The following is a 21,186-nucleotide window of genomic DNA, read 5'->3' as shown; positions in this document are numbered from 1 at the left end:
GGACTCTCAAGACTCTTCTCCAGCACCACAGTTCGAAAGCATCAATTCTTCGGCACTCAGCCTTCCTTATGGTCCAACTCTCACAGCCATACATCACTACTGGGAAAACCATAGCTTTGATTATACGGACCTTTGTCGGCAAGGTGATGATTCTGCTTTTTTAATATGCTGTCTAGGTTTGCCATAGCGTTTATCCCAAGGAGCAGGCGCCTTTTAATTTCATGGCTGCAGTCACCGTCTGCAGTGATCTTGGAGCCCAAGAAAATAAAATCTGTCAATGCTTCCATTTTTTCCCCTTCTATTTGCCAGGAAGTGATGGGACCGGATGCCATGATCTTAGTTTTTTTAATGTTGAGTTTCAAGCCAGCTTTTGCACTCTCCTCTTTCACCTTCATCAAGAGGCTCTTTAGTTCCTCTTCACTTTCTGCCATTAGGGTGGTATCGTCTGCATATCTGAGGAATCTGCATATCTGAGGTATTGATATTTCTCCTGGCAATCTTAAATCTGGCTTGTGATTCATCCAGCCTGGCATTTCTCATGATGTACTCTGTATATAAGTTAAATAAGCAGGGTGACAATATACAGCCTTGTCATACTCCTTTCCCAATTTTGAACCAATCGGTTGTTCCATGCCCAGTTCTGACTGTTGCTTCTTGACCCGCGTACAGGTTTCTTAGGAGACAGGTAAGGTGGTCTGGTACTCCCATCTCTTTAAGAATTTGCCACAGTTTGTTGTGATCCACACAATCAAAGGCTTTAGCGCAGTCAATGAAGCAGAAGCAGATGTTTTTCTGGAACTCTCTTGCTTTCTCCATGATCCAGTGAATGTTGGCAATTTGATCTCTAGTTCCTCTGCCTCTGCGAAACCCAGCTTGTACTTCTGGTAGTTCTCGGTTCACATACTGCTGAAGCCCAGCTTGTAGGATTTTGAGCATAACCTTGCTAGCATGTGAAATGAGTGCAATTGTATAGTAGTTTAAACATTCTTTGGCATTGCCCTTCTTTGGAATTGGAATGTAAACTGACCTCTTCCAATCCTGTGGCCACTGTTGAGTTTTTCAAATTTGTTGGCATATTGAGTACAGTACTTTAACAGCATCATCTTTTAGGATTTTAAATAGCTCAGCTGGAATACTGTCATCTCTGCTAGCTTTGTTGTTAGTTAACTTGACTTCTCTCTCTAGGATGTCCAGTTCAAGGTCAGTGACCACACCATTGTGGTTATCAGGGACATTAAGATCTTTCTTGTATAGTTCTGTGTATTCTTGCCACCTCTTCTTAATCTCTTCTGCTTCTGTTAGGTCCCTGCTTTTTTTGTCCATTATCATGCCCATCTTTGCACAAAACCCTCCCTTGATATCTCCAATTTTCTTGAAGAGATCTCTAGTCTTTCCCATTCTATTGTTTTCCTTGATTTCTTTGCATTGTTCATCTAAGAAGGCCTTCTTATCTCTCCTTGCTATTCTCTGGAAATCTGCATTCAGTTGGTTATATCTTTCCCTTTCTCCCTTGCTTTTCCCTTTCTTTCCGCAGCCTCATCAGACAACCACTTTGTTTTCTTGCATTTCTTTTTCTTTGGGATGGTTTTAGTTGCTGCCTCCTGTACAATGTTACGAACCTCCATCCATAGTTCTTTAGGCACTCTGTCTACCAGATCTAATCCCTTAAATTTATTCATCACCTCCACTGTATATTCATGAGGGTTATGATTTAGGTCATACCTGAATGGTCTAGTGGTTTTCCCTAAGTTCTTCAATTTAAGCCTAAATTTTGCAATAAGAAGCTCATGATCTGAGCCACAGTTAGTTTGTCATCTACTCAACATCCAACAATGAACAATCAGGCTGAATGACTGAACCAGGTCCAAGAACAGTGTTTACAGTGTTATGTTTCTTATCAACAAGAAAATTGGACCAAGCTGGTTTGCCTGGTCTGCATGTCTCCTTTTCATGTGACTTATGGTTTCTACCCCATGTGTTACCCTCCAGAACTCCTGCATCTGCACTTCCTCATACCCCAGACTTCCTGCAGGAGAGCCAAGCCGCACAGCACCTCTTAAAGAAGAACAGCTAGATTTGGTAATGGCTGCATACAAGTGAGCTGCAGATGCACACAGACAAGAGAGGCCCAAGACTACTGAGAGGGATTTGGTGTGACTTTCTATGAAGTTTTTGTCTTCTGCCTGACCCTCCAAGAAGCTGAACTCGAAATTTAATGGCTCCTTCCCAGTGGTTCAGTATATAAACCCAAGTGGCCTTTCATTTGCAATTGCCTGCATCAATGACAATTCATCCCATTTTGTATCAGCTGTTGCTTCTGCTGGGGACACATCCCTGCAGTATATAGCTGAATTTAGCTCCACCTCCCGCTATTCTGTTTATGGGAGTGGGGCTGGGATTTCCAGAAATCGAATTATAATTTGAAAGAGAATTTTTATAAAATGATGTATTGTTTGTATTTAATACCTGGTAAGTTGTCAAAGAGGTATAAAGGGGCATCAAATGTCCATTGGAAATGCTCCCAAGGTGAAGGAACTTTTCACAATTTTGGTGGACTTGCCAGAAGGCCAAGAAATTTTGGGAGCAAATGTACATTATTATTCAAAAGATCCTTAAAGTGAATATACAATTGAAACCACAACTTTTTCTTTTGGGCTTGATGGATCAACAACTTGAAATAAAATTTGGGACTTTGTTCTTGTATATGATAGCAGCAAGACTTTTGTACGGGCAAAGATGTAAAGATGTACAAATTCCCACAATGGAATAATGGATGGTGAAATTGATGGAGTTGGTGCAGATGGCAAAACTGACAGCACTGATAAGAGAAAATACTGTGACTGGATTTGTTTCTACTTGGAAACCGCTTTTGGACTGTTTGTTTGTAACTGAAAAAAATGAAGTTCTGAGTTTGGGTTTTGACAATTAAATTGTTATTTTTTTGTAGAAATAATGTTAGTTAAGGTTTAATTAAGCATAAGAGCTCAAGTTATTATAATATGCATTTATATCTGTGTTGGAGAAGGTCAGAAGTCACTTTCTCATTTTTCCTTGCTATTCTTGCATTTTTTAGTTTTTCTTTATTTAAAGCTTTTTATTTAAAGTTCTTTATTTAAGCTTTTCTGTACTTTGTATTTTAACTGTATTCTGAAACTTTAATAAAGTTTTGATTAAAAAAAAGAATTTCCAGAGTGTGTTTCACCTGTTGGCAATCTCAGGCTGACCCAGTGGCAGAAAATGGGGATTGCATAGGATGTTTGTGTTCATCTGTCTGTCTATCTGCCTGCCTGCTTGCTTGCTTGCATATTTATTTATTGCCTATTTGTGGGGGAAATTTTATTTATGAATTTATAAACTGCTTTAGTCTAGGCTGAAAGGGTACACAAAAGCAACAGCCTCAGCCAAAGCAATAACAACAATAAAATGCAATAATATAGAATAAAATATATAATTATGGTAAAAAAATATATAATTAATTTAACATGCCCTGGCATCAGTTTTACAGCACTGAAGTCCCAAAGACTTTTGGTGAAGCCAAGTTTTTAGGAGCTTTTAGGAACTACTCTTGCCTTGGGAGCCAAGTTGCTTTAGAAGAGGGGAGCCCCCAGAGAGGATGCCCCTTTTGGGCCTCTTTCTATGCCAGCACTTGATAGGTGAGGACATTCACAGGCATTCCGTGAGTCCTCAGACTGGGAAGGCAGAATATACATAGGCTAAGCAGTTTCAAAGACACTGAGGCCCTGAACTACATATGACACTGTAGATGACAACCAATACCATGAGATGTATTCAGTAACATATAAGTGCACAGTCAGTGCAGTTCCTGCAGCAATGGTTTTACCAAGCAATAAAGTGACAGTCCAGTAAGCATACAGAATTTTCTCAAATGTGGGGTTATTTTGCTTTTAGGTAAATACTGCTGATCTCAGATAAGTTGCTGAGTCAATTAGTAGACACAAGCTGAAAGACATTTCTATCTATTTCAGCACTGGTGCATCAATAGTTAAGATTGTTACATTTTTCTATTTCCCAATAACCTCAGCACTCATTTTATGGTACTGAAATAGCTACCATAATATTTTAAGGCCTCCCCCCTCCCCTTCTATTCACATAAAAACGTCTACACCACACCATCATGGTAAATGACTGTATTATTTCAGAATTTACTAGGTGTACAGATATTAATTCTGTGTGAATATGCATGCATGCATCCATTCATAATATTTTATACTATCCTTCATTTTACTATAGCATAATATTAAATCCAATATAGCATACAATAAACATAGTATAATAATAACTTGAACTTCAAATGCAGGAAATGCAGAGAACTCATGACAACAGTCAACCCAGGCCTTTTAAAAAGCCTAGATAAACATACAGATTGACTTTTTACCAAATATATAAGCAATGTGAGTCCTAATTGTCAGGAATAATGTTGGTACTCTATGGTAACTTCTTTTCATAAATTGCATACCACGATAAGAAATTTTCCCCTGTTCTTACATAATTCATCAATAATACATTGACAAAAAACTCCCCAAAACAATTTTAAACCTGAGCAAACTGATATAAGCAAGTATTGAAGCATCCCTTAAAACATCTACCTTAAACACCTTAAAATATAGTCCAGCCCTTTAAGTAAGTTTAGAATTAGCTGTACACTCCATCCTTGGATATAAGAACCATTAACCACATACCTATATTTTCCTGAGAGTCACACTCACTTTCATCATCTTAAAGAGAATTTTTTACGATAAGCAGATAAAGAATTTTTTCTCCTAGGCTACAAGGATGAACCTTGAAGCTATACTACTACTGTCAGCCTATTCTGGAAAAAATGAGTCTAACAGAGGAAATAACAATAGAATGATAGCACATAATACATAAAGAATGTAAAGTAGTCAGCTGAAACAATTATAATAAAGAAACAAACAATGGTATAGTAATGATGAATATATATGATAAATATTGATAAATGATAAATATTGTACAGTAAAGACTCTGATCTATTTGCAAAGTTATAAGTAGCAGTAGGAAGAATTTGTTGGACTGTCTCGATAAAATAGTAAAACCTAGCATTAGGAAATTAAGTGTGATCTATATGCTTTTGAAATGGCATAGACAGAAAATTATTCTGAAGGAAGAATAATCCAGGTATCATATAAAAGACAGTTTACTAATAAGTCAGTCTTTCAGAAATAAATGACTAAATCTTAAACATCTACATGAAGCATATTTAATTCATTTTAATGGAAAATAGCACTATACTGTAAACTACATTGGTTAATGAAAGAAATCTTATAGAGTTAAGCTTGACTTAATTGACCAATTGGAAGGAGAGGATGTCCGCTAAATTCAAATTTAAATCATCTGCATGTAAATGGTGTCATTTGCAGTAAAACCTGTATTTAACAGAGATCTTTGTTACATAGGCTAAAATTCAAACAAAAATCCCATTTGTCAAAGTCCATTAAATTGAGATTTTACTGTATAGAAAATAGAATATTAACTAAGTTATGGAGTACAGGGAATTACCCAGTGCCCATCACTTCTTTTCTATGGCTCAGATTCATATTTGCCAGCAAGATGAAGAGTTTTGCAGAAGGTCAAGAGAGAAAGCTGTTGGAATGTAGCTCCCTTGCCAACCAGCAGAATTCAGATATTCCCAATAAGTATTCATTGTGTAGATGGACTCAGAATCCACATTTCCATGAGGAGTGGACATTGGCTTTTTGTCACATAGACACAAAGATATACCTAAACCCTGGGATAGAAAATTTGAATCATTTTAAAAGACAAAGGCAAAAAAGAGGAGAAAGTGGAAGAAAAAGCTGTAAGCCATAGCTGAGGAAAGATACAGCCTCTGATAAGTTTGGACTTGCTGGGAATGTTGGGGATGTCCAGATAATAGAGAAGAGGGAACATCTATTTCAAGGGAAGCCTGGTTCTGAAGAAATAGGAAACAAGTCTTAACAGGAATCTGCACTAAGATTAATTTCTGTGTGTTTTTGTGTCTGTGTGTGTGTGTGTGTGTGTGCGTGCGTGCGCACTCTGTAAATATCCTGTGTTTTTTTTTAAAAAGCCTCTATGCAAGCTCAGTAACAGCATATTTCAGCCTTTTATGCATATCCTCAGGTTATGCATGAGGAAATAGCTTCACTTTCTTTTCCTGATCTATATTAATTAATTTGAAGCTTTTACCGTATTTTCTATAAATTCTGGCTGAGTGCTCATTTGTAGCAGACCAGCATTATCTTGTGGTCTCCCAGGAGCATCTCATTTTGTTTTGTATTTTTTTATCATCAAGCTGCTGTTTCCCCATAATCTGAAGAAATCCATAATCATTCTCCTTTGTTACTGAATGTTTCCTTTTGAATATTTTAAATGAAAAAGGATGTTATAGTTTCTTTTCTTTTTAAAAATAAAATTTGCTTTTGTTTATCTCTGGTGAGACTGGTTTCTCTTCAAGGAATGGGGGAAGGACTCAATATGTAGATACCATACTTCTACACTACATGTTGAGGAGGTTGAACTATTGACATTATATGCTTTTGGCATGTTTACCTTAGATAGATTCTAATCTATCTCACATACCAGGGTTAGGGGGAGTATGCTAAGTGGGGCACCATTTGTAAGATCTATCAAGCTATTACTCCAAAGCAGAAGGTGGGGCCAGGGTATGAAGACCAAGAGGGCTTCTGGAGAGGCCTGAGACCTTCAGGCTGGGCTCAGCTATTCTGCTACACTAGCCTAACTAACTAATGTGGGAATCACCTTGACTTCAAAGGACAAGATCTTCCTTAAGGCCAGGGTTGCCACTGAAAAGATATGCTTCCAGGCTCCCCTATCCCCTTTCCCAACTGGAAGATCAGAAGCATCCCTTCTTACACTGAGCACATTGGATGAGTTGTCCCATAGATAAGATTCTTCCATAGATAAGAAGTATTGAAGCCAGAAGGAGCTTTACAGGTTAAAACTAGCACTTTGCATTGTACTTGGAAATATATCAGTAAACAGTACAATACATGTGTTGTCCTGCTGAAATGACTCCACCTGCAAATAAGTAGGCCACTACATTTGGCACAAATGAAAGTTTCCAAGTTACTTTTAAAGGCAGCCTCATGTATTGCATGAATTACCATCACCAGAACATCCTGATCCAGGTTATAACTGGCTCACCAACTGTAGCTGGTGAAAGCTTATTGGTCAAAAAGAAAAGAATAACTTGATAGGAAGATACAGGTGACGGAGACTCTTGAGAAAATATTTTGTATGAAGTTGTAAGAAAATCTGAATAAGTAATTATGAAATATCTTAATGGAACTAGCTGAATCTCTAGAACATAAGGAGATAAAATATTATAACATTTGTTGCCAAAAACTCTTAACTTCATAATCAATTCATTAAAAAAAATGGAATAATGGGTCCATTTGGCTGTAAATGAATGACAAATTGCAATATTAGGCTGCAACCAGAAAGTCTATGAACTCCTGTGAAAAGGAATTGAGAGCGTTATCCATGCGGTTAGCTGAAGATTTATAGATAAGATGAATACTTGTTACAGTTCTTGGACTCTCCTTATTAGCTTTGGAGAAAATCTCTTAGCTTGGGCTGCTTACTTAATTCTTCAATTAATTAATACATGGAAACCTTTTATTTGGTTTAGAGCTTGATTTTTGTCAGAAGAAAAATGTCTCCAAAAGCTTATTATCAGAAAAAATAAAACAACCCATCGTCCATCAAATGGAAAATGTCATCTATAGAAAAGCTTATACCTAAAAGCCTTAAAGAAGTTGATACTTCTTCAAATTTGAAACAATAATGGAGAAAACAGGTATCTTTCATAAAGACATGAAAGAGCTAAAGAAGGTAATTATAGAGTCTCATGAGACAAGAACTGATCAACTTGAAAACACTGATAAAAATGCACAAAAGAAACAATGGGTCTCTATGAAGAAATAGCTCAAATGCAAGGATCACTACTAGAAATAATTTAAGAATATCTCTTTTAATGTAGAACAAGAGGTGCCCCTAGTGCTCTTTATGAAAAAAAATTACATGAGCTTTTTTCATTGCAATCTGAATATAATCTAGTAATTGGATATGCATACTTTTTAAATCCCACCCTATTTGTAGTTAATTTCCTCTACTTAACATCCAAGGTAGTATTCTGTAGCATTCACCAAACAACTTTTTTTGGAATATACTGCAATACAGATAATAATTTTTCCTGACCTGCATCCCAAGTTAATGAAGTTAAACAATTCAGTGTGGAACATCTTACATGAAGATGGAAAGAGATCTTTTATCTTTACCTGGCAGTATTTTATTTATTTATTTAGTTAAAAGTTTTATACGGCCTCCCATCTTGTGAGGCACAACTCTGGGTGGCTAACAGCAATAATAAAAATGCAACAATGAAACAATCCAACAAACAAACAAGAAAAACTTGGTGCCCAATCAACAACATCTATCCAACTACACAGTCCCCAGGCTACAACCTTGTTATCTCAGTGCCTGGGGGAAAGCCAGCTGTTAACAGCTTTTTGGAAAGCTAAGAGGGTGAGGGCCTGCTGGAATACAAGACGGAAAGTGTTCCATAGGGCAGGGGCTGCTACAAAAAAAGGCATGCTTCTTAGGTCCCACTAAATGGCAACATTCGAGGGAAGGGACCTGTTACATGCCCAATCTATCCAATCTAGTGGGATGGGCACATACGGTCCCACAGATAACCTGGCCCTGTGCCATATAAGGCTTTATAGGTAATAACCAGCTCCGTCACCCAGAAAGAAACTGGGAGCCAGTGCAGCTCATGCAGTAATGGTGTAGCATGGGCGAACCAAGAGGTGCCCAATACTGCAAGAACGGCTATAGATTCTGCTGTAGATTATCCCTAGATTTGCAATGAAAAAAAAATTTCTGATCACACATGCTGTGGATGATCAGAAAAAGAAAGTTTCTATGATTAAATACATTAATTTTTTAATTGTAGATAGATTTCTTGGCTTGGAGGAAAGTATCTATATGGTTAACAGACATATCCCTTGTGGAAATTTATGTACTTGTAGTTACTTTCTTCATGCTTTCTTTTGAAGTTTAAAAATGTTTTATTATTTCATATTTCTAAATGTGGGCTTTTTCTGTTTCCATTTATTTTTAAAAAGTAAGTATGACTCAGTTCATTGAATATTGTTTACATATGTTTACATATGTCATCTTTATCATGGAATGGTGTAAGTTGTCCATAGAAGAGAAAAAAGATTCTTTCTAAAATAGGTAACATAAAATTGTAGGTTGCCCAGGGGTTTGGGGGTAATGCAAGAAAGTTAAACTCATCATATATATGAGATGGGCAGCTGTATAAATGGAATAAATAAATAAATAAATAAATATTGATGAGAAGGATTTCTTATTAAGGGGATGGATTTGTCAGATATATATTTGTGGTAATTAAAATTGGATAGGAAAGTAGTAGCAAACTCAAAAGTCAAACATCAAAAAGCAGAACACTAAAAAAGAATGGTAACCCAGCCATAGTAATTTAGGCTCCAAAAGCAAAACAACAAAAACAAAAACAAAACAAACGAACAAAAAACCTGGAGGTTTGAAGATACAGAAGTCTGGTGCTACTGGATGTCATTTACAATTGGAAGTGAGCTGGTGATTTTGGCATGGCTACTGGTTCTTAAGAGCTGGAGTCGATATGATGGCGTATTGATTTGTGTACTGATTATTTTCCCCAATGAACTTCAAGATCTAACACCTCTGCAAATCGTAGTGATTATTCTGGGTAGGATTTAGTATCCTCAGATAGGGAGGATGCTGACTAGTCTTCCACTGTCTGATTGGGTGATAAGGGAAGGTTGGTCTGAAAACTTGGTGGAAGAGTCAGAGTAATAATTATCTGGGTCTGAATCATAAGGTAGAAGATATTCACAAGGAGTTGCGAGGTGGTAGAGAGGTGACAAAACTTGTCATGGTTCAGAGTCAGTAGGGAAAGAAATAAGTAACAATATAGTTATTATATTGTAGAGTTCAAGTGCACAGATCCAGCAAGGATGTGATTTTGGATGCCTTAAAATTATGATAAAAACTTCAGTCTACCAGGTTGACATCTTGGCAAACAAGACTGAATCACTTGTGTCATGTCATTTTAGAGGGGACACCAAAGAGGGGTCTAAGATTTCTCTGTACAAACCCAGCACTTTGGCTCTGGAAACCATTTTAGAACAGGGGTAAGTCCTCACATCTGAAACTGAATTTCTTTGATTCTCTTGCACATGTTTAGGCTTCTAGATGAAAAATGAAGAAAAACATCTCTTCTTTGTACTATGTCCAAATACTATTACAGTGTTCAGAAATGCTATTTCAACTGCTGATAGAATTATGATAGCTCTTCCAAAGTTGGAAGAAGTACAGGAGAAGGCAGAGCTGGGTTGCTGAGATTAATGCAATGGCTAAAAATGGAAGTGGTTTGGAAAATGTTGCAACTGAGCCTTGAAGTAAAGCCTTTGGAAAACCATGAGCATGAGGTAACCAGTACTGATTGTAACTTTACTAGATATATCACTGGTGTGGCTGCAAACAAGGTTAAGGAAGCTCCCTAAAGAGGAAAGAACAGCTTTTGGATGTAATACTTGAACAGGCTAGTTCAACCTGTGGGTTATTGGGAATAATAATTTAAGCATTTTAAAAAAAAATATCAAAGAATAAATGTGATTATCTGATTTTGCATCAAACTGAATATACATCTTAACCTTTTACTCTCTGATTTTCTAATAGAACACAGAAAATAACCCACAAATGTTTGTTGCTATTTGATACACATACTTTTAAAAAATGTTTAAATAATACATTTATTAATAGAAACAAAAAAGAAAAAAGGAAAATTTTAAAGGATAAAGATGAAATCAACGATTTGACTAACCAATTAAAATTCTCTTTAAGGAAAAATAACAGCATATTTACCTAGAAGATGCCAGTTCAGCAGCCTTTCACCAACTTCATCTTTACAGTACTGGGTGTTTTAAAACATTTCCTAACATGCCACATACCCTTTTATTCATTCATGCAATATGCTACTATAAATCCATCTTTCACCAGAAATCCTTTGATTCATTTTTTTTTTGTGAAAAGAATATTGTTTTGGAAAAATCTCAACAAAAAACTCTGGATGTTCTCCAGTTTCTCTCCTATTTCACCTTTATTTTTGACATTATTTTCAGCATTGTAAATACTGTATTTTACTTTGGGATATGTAAAATTTATTTATTTATACAAATATTTGTATGCTGCTGCATTCCAGAGACTCTAAGCAGTTTACAATTAATATCAAATCAACAAATAAAATCTCCAAACCCAACAAAACAGCAACTCAATCAAGAATTCAATTTAACTGTTTTGCCATGGTACTTTTGGATTTAACCAGCACAATGCTAACAAAATCATTCTTCTTCTATACTCTGTAGAATGGGATGAACACTATTTAAATGACACTATTCAAATAATAATTTAAATGACACTACTTAAATAATAATTAACTACCTTTAAATAATAAATACAGTTTTGTGGTATCTTTAAGCCTAACCAATTTTTATTATAAGAGTATTATAAGAGGCGTGGTAGTAGCAACAGCATCATTCTCTTCACTTCTGCAATTTTGCATAAATCTAACATTATATCAGTGGAGCAAACTATCACAAAGATGATTGTGATTTGAGGATGGACCTGTCCATCCCTGAATTCACTATACTGCCACTCTCAACAAGTGCTATCTGAGCAAGGCAAGGTAAGTTAGTTGCTTATGTTCTATGATAAGTTTAAAAATCACTACAAATATTCCCATTCTGTATCAGGTTAGGAATCTATAACTTCAGAGCACAGAAAAATGCCTTAGTAATTACCACTTCTATGTAATGAGAAAGGGAGGGAACATTAACAAATATAATGTATCCTTAGCATCCCACTGTTTTCAATACCAATTAAAATCTACATCTAGCCCAAATATGTATTGACCAATTCATAATTCTAAATCTAATGAAAACTAATTTTGGAAATTAAGAACATACTCATACAGTAAATATAGCTTCACTTTAAAAGTTCAGTTCAAGTATTAGTAAACTGAAAAAGTGAGTGGTGAATTCCACAGCAAAATTCTCTTTTTCTGTTTTACAGAATTCTTTGTTGTTGTTGTTTAATTTCACTTTACTAGTTTACTAGAATGTGGATAACAATCAATTATGCTGCCAGATTTGATGCAAAAATATTAACATAGCGGTAAAATGAGAAATATCTATACATTATACTACAGTGAGAGGAAAAATGCAAATATCTATCTTTGAAGAACACTGTTATCCTTAGAAATCTACTCTCAGAAAAGATCAGATTAGCTCATACAAAGATTGGCACTGTTTGGAAAGTGTGTTCCATGCTGTCTGACCTTGATAGGGAGTTCTATAATGAAGAGACTTTAAGTCCTTCTTTCCATTTATGTTTCTTAGAAATAGAGCTCTGCAAAACAGATCAACTGAGTTTGCGTTTTCCCAGAAGGCTGACTAGGTGGAGTTAGTTAGTGGACTGAATAAAAATACAGCTATCTGCCACAAGTAAATATTTTTTTTGTTTAGACTATCCAAATTATAATGATTAAATGCCAAAATATATTTGTTCTCAACACAGAGTGCAGAGAATGAAATTAATGTGAGTTATGCCCATATATGATTCACTATTTCTAACAGCTGGCCTGTGGATGAAATCTAAATTAAAGTTCCAGTTTCCTGATGAAAGAAAGAGTATAGAAATTCCCTCTGCTCTATTTTCCATTGTACAATTCCACACTATAATGGACAGAAATGTGAACGGTGAGATCACCATCAAACGGGTATTCCATCTACCCCAACTCAGCAGGACACCATCAGCATACCTGATTGTAAGTTATTTCCTTACCCATATAAATGCCATTGCAATATATAATTTAATTTTACAGAAACAATTAAACAGCATGGGATAATATGCTAAAGGTATGCAATTTTGCCATAAAATACATTATTAAGCATCTATAATGGTGATATACGGAAATAACGGTTTATTGACTATGCCATATATCTCAAATTAAAAGAGGAGATGATCACCATAGTTTCATACCATAAATATTTCTAAAAGAGAATATTCTGGTATGAGAGCAGAGATTGCAAAAATAGAGTGAACAGTACTGACTAAATTAAGACCATAAACTGGGCAGTAAGGAACTTGCCATAAGGATACCTACTTTCTACTCTGAAAGCCACTACCAAAGAAAAATTGCCATGTCTGAATTATGGATATATGTTACAAAAGATAAACAGGAACACTGCAAAGTAGCCTACAGGCAAAATACAAGCCTCTTAATGGCAGTCAAGAAAAATCAATTGTGTGTTTCTTCGTTGTTTAATAAAGGCATTTTTATTTCTTTAAAAAACAGAACATTCATATCATATCAAATATGCAACTTCTGAAGCACCATATATAAAACAACAATATTAGTGTTTGAGAAATATTGATGGTATAAAACAGGAAATAAACTATCTCACCTCTGGTGTGACATCCCTTGGTGCAAATCCTGTTCCTCCGGTTGTTAAAATCAAGTTGAGTTCCTTTTCATCACACCAGTCTATCAGTGTCTCCTGAAAAATGCAAAACAAAATTAGCAGGTGTTCTTTGTTCACAGGGGTTTGCAGAGGTTCTCAAACACTGTGGTGCCATGACTCCTTAAAATTGTAAATTAGTTTGTGTGACACCCTGTTAAGAATGATACCGAGAGTTGCAAAAAAACCTGAGCGAGCATGTCACTTTTACCAGCAGCTACTAAAGTGGTATGCGTGGTGCTGTACTTTCTTCCTGGCTCAAAAATGACCCTGTCTCTGGCTGCACCATGTTGGCAGTGTGCCATATACAGTACAGCATTGGATTCTTCCATCTTGCCTTTCCCAGATGTCAAAACTCTACAGTTACTGGGTTCCCTGCCCACCTGCCTTTCAATCTACATGGCCATCAAGAGACACAGATGCCAATTTTGCACCTTGGTTATGTTCAAACAACATGTTGGGCCCTCCTGTGGGTGAGCTGTTTGGCGCTTACCATGTTGGTCGATTCTGGCCTTGGATGCATATGCTAAGCGGACCCAATTTTGCCAAGATTGAGAAAATACAATTTTCAAATTACAAAACACCATTTTTTCAATTCCCATCCTGAATAAATCTCCAGGTTGAATAGCAACCAGGATTTATCTCTCCTTCCCATTAGCAGTGTGCCACAAACAATATAATTTGTTAAAAATTAACTTTTTGCAATGATTGTACCAAAAACCCTCCACATAAGATTTTAGCATGCTGAATGGGGCTGCAATTCACTATTGTCATCTGAAAACTTCAAAAGTAGGATTCATATTGCACTCAAATATATAATAAGGGGTAGAGCAAATTTTATATTTTTGCTTATTAACAATAATTGTATCTTTAAATATGATTATAAATACTTTATAGTGTTAATGGATGTGATAGAGGTGATATTCTTCTCAAATTCCAAAAATACTTATGGAGGTTGAACATATTCTGATAGCAACAGCTCATCCTATATTATCCCTCCCCTTTGACTATATAAGGGGGTTATTGCTAAATCCCCAGGCCATATTCCTTAGTCAGCTGGTGATATGACCTACAGTTTCACAGCTGGGTAAACAGCCTAAAAGTCCCTGGGAACTCATAAGCCAAAGTGATTGAACTAGAGTAATAAATATAGAATTTCTGTAGCACTCAAATAAGTTAGTTTCAGAGGCAGCCAGGAAGATTATAATACCTCTAATCTGAGAGCCAGTGGCATGCATTGACTGACAAGATTGTGACCTTGGTACTGTCACTATCTTTTAGCTATATCTAAAAGAGACACAAGCAACGGAATGGTCAGATAAAACGCAGCTGAGCCCGCAGCAGGAATGTGGGTGGGGCAAGAAGCTCAAAAGAGACCCTCCCTAGTTTCTTGGGCTGTAAAGGAGATGCAGGGGGAGATGTACTTTCAGACTTGCAAAATTCTTTTAATGGAGCTTTACAATAAAGTAGAATTAGCTCAACTAGTCATGTTTCCTGTCTAGTCTACCTTGTTAGGCTGACACATACAGAAGAGAAAGACAATCGGGAACATTCTATTTCTCTGAAGCTATAATATAACTCTCAGGTTTTCCTGTAGTTCTGCACCACTAGAAGAGATTCCAAAAAGCACAGAGGAAGGAAGGAATCATGCCGGTCCCTCAAGGAGAACTGTGATAATGGCCGAGATAGAAAGATGTAGTGGTATGAACTCTCTTTAAAGCAGAAATGTAGGAAGGGATTGTTTAATCGCGTGGTTCCCACTTTTCTTTATTTGGTGATCCATGACTGTGAAAAGTCTGAGAAACATTGCTTTAGGATATTTAGAAATTAAGAAAGGGTTCCACCTCTGCTACTAACTAGAAAATGTATTATTTATTTTGTTGCATATAAAAACTCCAACTTTCTCTTTCATTTTCTTTTCAAAATACTTCACAAAACGTTTTTATAAACTTTACCATTTATTGTTATACAGTTTCCAACTTTCCCTATCACCTCTGTCTTTGATTACATATTCTGAAAACTTTTAAAAGTTCAACCCAAGAGTCTGCTTCTGGTGGTGAAAAATGCTTCTTTAGGGAGAAATGGTATTTAAATGTCACTATGCTTCTCAGAATTCAAGAAAATGAAGCTTTGCTTAGGATTGCTCAATAAACCTATTTCAATCAAGAGGCAGGATATGCGTATTTTAAAACATTTTTCCACTACTCTGCTTGTCTTGTCTCATATAGATTTTCTAACTGTAGCAATTGAATTCTCAAACTACAGAATGTCTTTTCTAACTTTAAAAAAAATGGAAAGCATTTTTCTTTCAGTCTATTTTTGAATGAAACAATTCATAATTAAAGAAGTGAGAAAGCATACTGAACCAATTAAATTTATTATGTAGTCTTCAAAAGCACTCCATAACAAAATGCATTGCAGTAGTCTAATGCTGAAATGCAGTCAAGTTCTTTCTGTCTAGGAAGGGTTGTATATAAACATATTGGCCAAATTGTCTTTTGATGGAGGAATGGGAATGGAAAAACCAGTTTTAGAAATAATGAGATAATTATGATCCTTGCTTGGAACTAGGTGTATGCCACAGGACTAGCCTGCTGTTCCTTACTATCTTTTTCAGAGAAATGAATCTGCGGAAACAAAATTCATGCAAATTGAGAAGGAAATGATAAATTAATATTAAAAATTAATTGCAAACTATTTCCATCACAAACTCTAAAATTACTATTGCTAAAAATGAATACGAAAAGGAAGTAACAAAGTCTAAATATATATTTTTAGGTCAATTAATTGTTGTTTAAAAACAAAAGCAAAACCTAGAACTACCTGAAGTTGTCCATTTCATTGGTGGTGTAATATAGAAGATTAATAACAGCTATTCTAGAGATCTTCAGCAAAGGATCGTTACCTTGTCGTGGTGCTGGAGCTTCAGCACCTCAATGACGCCATGAGCTAAACTGTGAAGGGCCACCCAAGATGGGAAGGTCATGACAGAGAGGTCAGACTAAATGCGATCCCTGGGGAAGGTAATGGCAAGCCACCCCAGTATTCTTGCCGTGAAAACTCAATGGATCAGTACAACCAGAGATATGTCGGTATACCATCGGAAGATGAGACTCCCAGGTCGGAAGATGGTCAAAATGCTACTGGGGAGGAATAGAGGATGAGTTCAACTAATCCCAGATGTGATGACGCAGCTAGCACCGATGGTGCTGGTGGTGAATGGCGAATCCGATGTTCTAAGGATCAACACACCATTGGAACCTGGAATGTAAGATCTATGAGCCAGGGCAAATTGGATGTGGTTATTGGTGAGATGTCAAGATCAAAGATTAAACATTTTGGGCATCAGTGAACTGAAATGGACTAGAATGGGCCACTTCATATCAAATGACCACCAGATCTACTACTGTGGACAAGAGGACCACAGAAGAAATGGAGTAGCCTTCATAATTAATAGTAAAGTGGCTAAAGCAGTGCTCGGATACAATACAAAAAACGACAGAATGATCTCAATTCGAATTCAGGGCAAGCCATCTAACATCACAGTGATCCAAATATACGCCCCAACCACAGATGCTGAAGAAGCTGAAGTAGAGCAGTTCTATGAGGATCTGGAGCACCTACTGGACAACACGCCTAAAAGAGACGTTATTTTAATCACAGGAGACTGGGATGCTAAGGTGCGCAGTCAAATGACACCTGGAATTACAGGTAAGCATGGCCTGGGAGAACAAAACGAAGCAGTGCATAGGCTGATAGAATTTTGCCAAGACAACTCACTCTGCATAACAAACACTCTCTTCCAACAACCTAAGAGACGGCTTTATACATGGACTAAACCAGATGGACAACATCGAAATCAGATTGACTACATCCTTTGCAGCCAAAGGTGGCGGACATCTATACAGTTGATAAAAACAAGACCTGGAGCTGACTGTAGTTCAGATCACGAACTTCTTCTTGCACGATTTAGGATCAGACTCAAGAGATTAGGGAAGACCCACAGATCAGCTAGATATGAGCTCACTAATATTCCTAAGGAATAGGCAGTGGAGGTGAAGAATAGATTTAAGGGACTGGATTTAGTAGATAGGGTCCCAGAAGAACTATGGACAGAAGTTCGCAACATTGTTGAATGTTCAAACTATCGAACAGTGGCACTCATTTCACATGCCAGTAAGGTAATGCTCAAGATCCTGCAAGGTAGACTTCAGCAATTTATGGAGCGAGAATTGCCAGAGGTACAAGCTGGGTTTAGAAAAGGCAGAGGAACTAGGGACCAAATTGCCAATATCCGCTGGATCATGGAAAAAGCCAGGGAGGTTCAGAGAAACATCTATTTCTGTTTTATTGACTATTCTAAAGCCTTTGACTGTGTGGACCATAACAAATTGTGGCAAGTTCTTAGTGGTATGGGGATACCAAGTCATCTTGTCTGCCTCCTGAGGAATCTGTATAACGACTAAGTAGCCACAGTAAAAACAGACCACGGAACAACGGACTGGTTTAAGATTGGGAAAGGAGTATGGCAGAGTTGTATACTCTCACCCTACCTATACAACTTGTATGCAGAACACATCATGTGACATGCTGGGCTTGAGGAATCGAAGGCTGGGGTTAAAATCGCTGGAAGAAACATTAACAATCTCAGATATGCAGATGATACCACTTTGATGGCTGAAAGCGAAGAGGAACTGAGGAGCCTTATGATGAAGGTGAAAGAAGAAAGTGCAAAAGCTGGCTTGCAGCTAAACCTCAAAAAAACCAAGATTATGGCAACCAGCTTGATTGATAACTGGCAAATAGAGGGAGAAAACGTAGAGGCAGTGAAAGACTTTGTATTTCTAGGTGCGAAGATTACTGCAGATGCTGACTGCAGTCAGGAAATCAGAAGATGTTTAATCCTTGGGAGAAGAGCAATGACAAATCTCAATAAAATAGTTAAGAGCAGAGACATCACACTGACAACAAAGGTCCGCATAGTTAAAGCAATGGTATTCCCAGCAGTAACATATAGCTGCGAGAGCTGGACCTTAAGGAAGGCTGAGAGAAGGAAGATCGATGCTTTGGAACTGTGGTGTTGGAAGAAAATTCTGAGAGTGCCTTGGACTGCAAGAAGATCCAACCAGTCCATCCTCCAGGAAATAAAGCCAGACTGCTCACTTGAGGGAACGATATTAAAGGCAAAACTGAAATACTTTGGCCACATAATGAGAAGACAGGACACCCTGGAGAAGATGATGATGCTAGGGAAAGTGGAAGGCAAAAGGAAGAGGGGCTGACCAAGGGCAAGATGGATGGATGATATTCTAGAGGTGACGGACTCATCCCTGTGGGAGCTGGGGTTCTTGACGACTGACAGGAAGCTCTGGCGTGGGGTGGTCCATGAAGTCACGAAGAGTCGGAAGTGACTGAACGAATAAACAACAACATTCTAGAGATGGCCACTCCTTATATTAAAAATATATAATTTTATACATAATTAATATATATATATATATATATATATATATATATAATTCCTATTTTATAACATGATTTGTTCAGAGGCTACTGTATCAAAGCAAACACCACAAATTTATACAAACTTTACATCCCGTATTTGGAATTTGATTTTCAACCAATTAAAAATTAAATAAATTAAAAGACTCCTCCTTGCCTGTTATTTTTCCCAGCAGGGTTGCAAGCATCTGATATACAGCCCTATGATTATTCCCAGAACATTTAGGGCTAAAACAGCAATTATAGATTACAATGCAAGAAAATAGCTAGCTTGCTTCTAGTTGTTAACAGTTTCTTTCTTGTAAATTTGGGATGTTATTTCTCATTTATTTCAATATTTTGAAGATATGAAGCAGTAAATAAGAAGTTTGCTCCCAAGATCCCAAAAGGCAGGATTTGTCAAGTAGATATTAAGAATATAAGAAAAGCTTTGTTAGAACTAACCTAGGCCTATCACATCCATATTCTAATCCCCCAAATATCCAACTAGATGCCTATAGGAACACTACTGTGGATATAAGACCATCTCCGTCACACTCAGGTCTTTGACAACTTATATTTACAATCGAATTATCGCTGACACAGAAGAATCTACCATATCATAACTAGAATCTGATAGTTCACAAATCTATATAAATCCTTTTGAAACGGTGGACTCCTAAAAGGCAAAGAGGAATAATCATTATTGCCATTTTGTACAGTAAAGGCTCTTGGAATCATAGAAAGCCCAAAACACAAAATGAAAGGAGTCACTGCCTATAGTAAACCAGAGGCATTTATTATCCTTCAAGTAGACTGCTACCTAAAATATGTGTCCCAGAAATCTATGGATGTTAGGTAAATCTTCTTGGAGAAGCAAGAGCAAAAGATTTCGAAGTGGTATTTTGTGACATGAATGTACTTTTCAGGTCTTGGAGATTTAAAAGAGGACACATTCCCTACCCCCATCCCCATAAACCATAGGGATGGTGAAGTACTGAGAGTAAAAGCTGGTTCCTCAGATCCTAGGTAGAACTGGTTCTGTCACACACTTGGGAAGCAAAGCCTGCATTTCTTTTAGTATGGCTGATTTCTTTGACAGGCTTACTCCTTATAGACCTGCCAGATAGCTAAACCAAATTACTGTTTCCAAACTAAGGAGGAAGTTCAACGTGGTTCCACCAGCTGTTTTAGGCGAGAGATATAAAGGCATCCCATTGAAAGTCAGACTTTGCCTATGTGGTGAAGGAGTCATTAAAATCACCAAACATGTTTTATTATACTGTCCATTTTGGGTCAACACTCATCATGAACTGTTAATCCCATACCTAATTAAATATCCTGGTCACTCTGATCAATTTTATTTAACATTTTTACTTTCAGGTTCAAATGATTCCATTTCCTTAAGTGTGGACAACTTTAGTCATGTAATAGGTAAGCCTGAAACCTCAGAAGGCACTAATTTGTAACGACAACTTATTTCTTTCTTAAAGAAATATATAAATATATCCTGAAAACCAAAATCAGGTTTTCTTATGCTTTTTATAGCATCCATATACGCGACAGTTTCAGAATTTAAAACTGAACACAATGCTCAACTTTCTATTTCCCTCATTTTTATGATTATAGAAAGAGAAAACCTCTTTCCAGAAAAGGACTGACATTTTTGCTGTAAGTGTAATCAATAGTTTAGTCCTTCACAGTATCTCCTACTTTATAAGTCTAGTATATAAACCTCCAAAGCCTGTATGTATGGTAAAATATACCTTGCAACTACAAGTACACTGATTTTTTAAAAAGTTTTTAACATATAATTATGCAGAGCAGCTCTACTGACACACTAGCTCTGTTTGGCTCCTCCCACTCTCAACTATCACCTAATTGCATCCATTTTATCAGGCTACAGCAGAAAGAAGGATTGAGACAGGGCTATAACCTGGTAGTTGTATTTGGCTCTCCTCTCATGAAATGCTTTCATTCTGGGTTCTGAGCTTGTTATCTTCTTTCCTTCTCATCTGACTCCTTTTTTTGTTTCTTTTATACTGTGAAATAATAGGCAAGGAGAAATTTACATTCACTG

General features: G+C 36.8%; 1 protein-coding gene across 13 annotated transcripts in view; it reads right to left on the bottom strand.

Annotated features, from left to right (window-relative positions):
* GPHN (gephyrin) overlaps positions 1-21,186 on the bottom strand; it is a 276,493-nt gene that overhangs the window by 149,285 nt on the left and 106,022 nt on the right. For all 13 annotated transcript variants that reach the window (XM_063289771.1, XM_063289780.1, XM_063289767.1 and 10 more), the window contains one exon: positions 13,572-13,664. In XM_063289771.1, the coding sequence (XP_063145841.1) occupies positions 13,572-13,664 (93 nt within the window). The remainder of the gene's footprint in view (positions 1-13,571; positions 13,665-21,186) is intronic.

Source organism: Candoia aspera, chromosome 1, assembly GCF_035149785.1.
Source record: "Candoia aspera isolate rCanAsp1 chromosome 1, rCanAsp1.hap2, whole genome shotgun sequence".
NCBI lineage: Eukaryota > Metazoa > Chordata > Lepidosauria > Squamata > Boidae > Candoia > Candoia aspera.
This window is presented reverse-complemented; position numbering and strand designations above follow the sequence as displayed.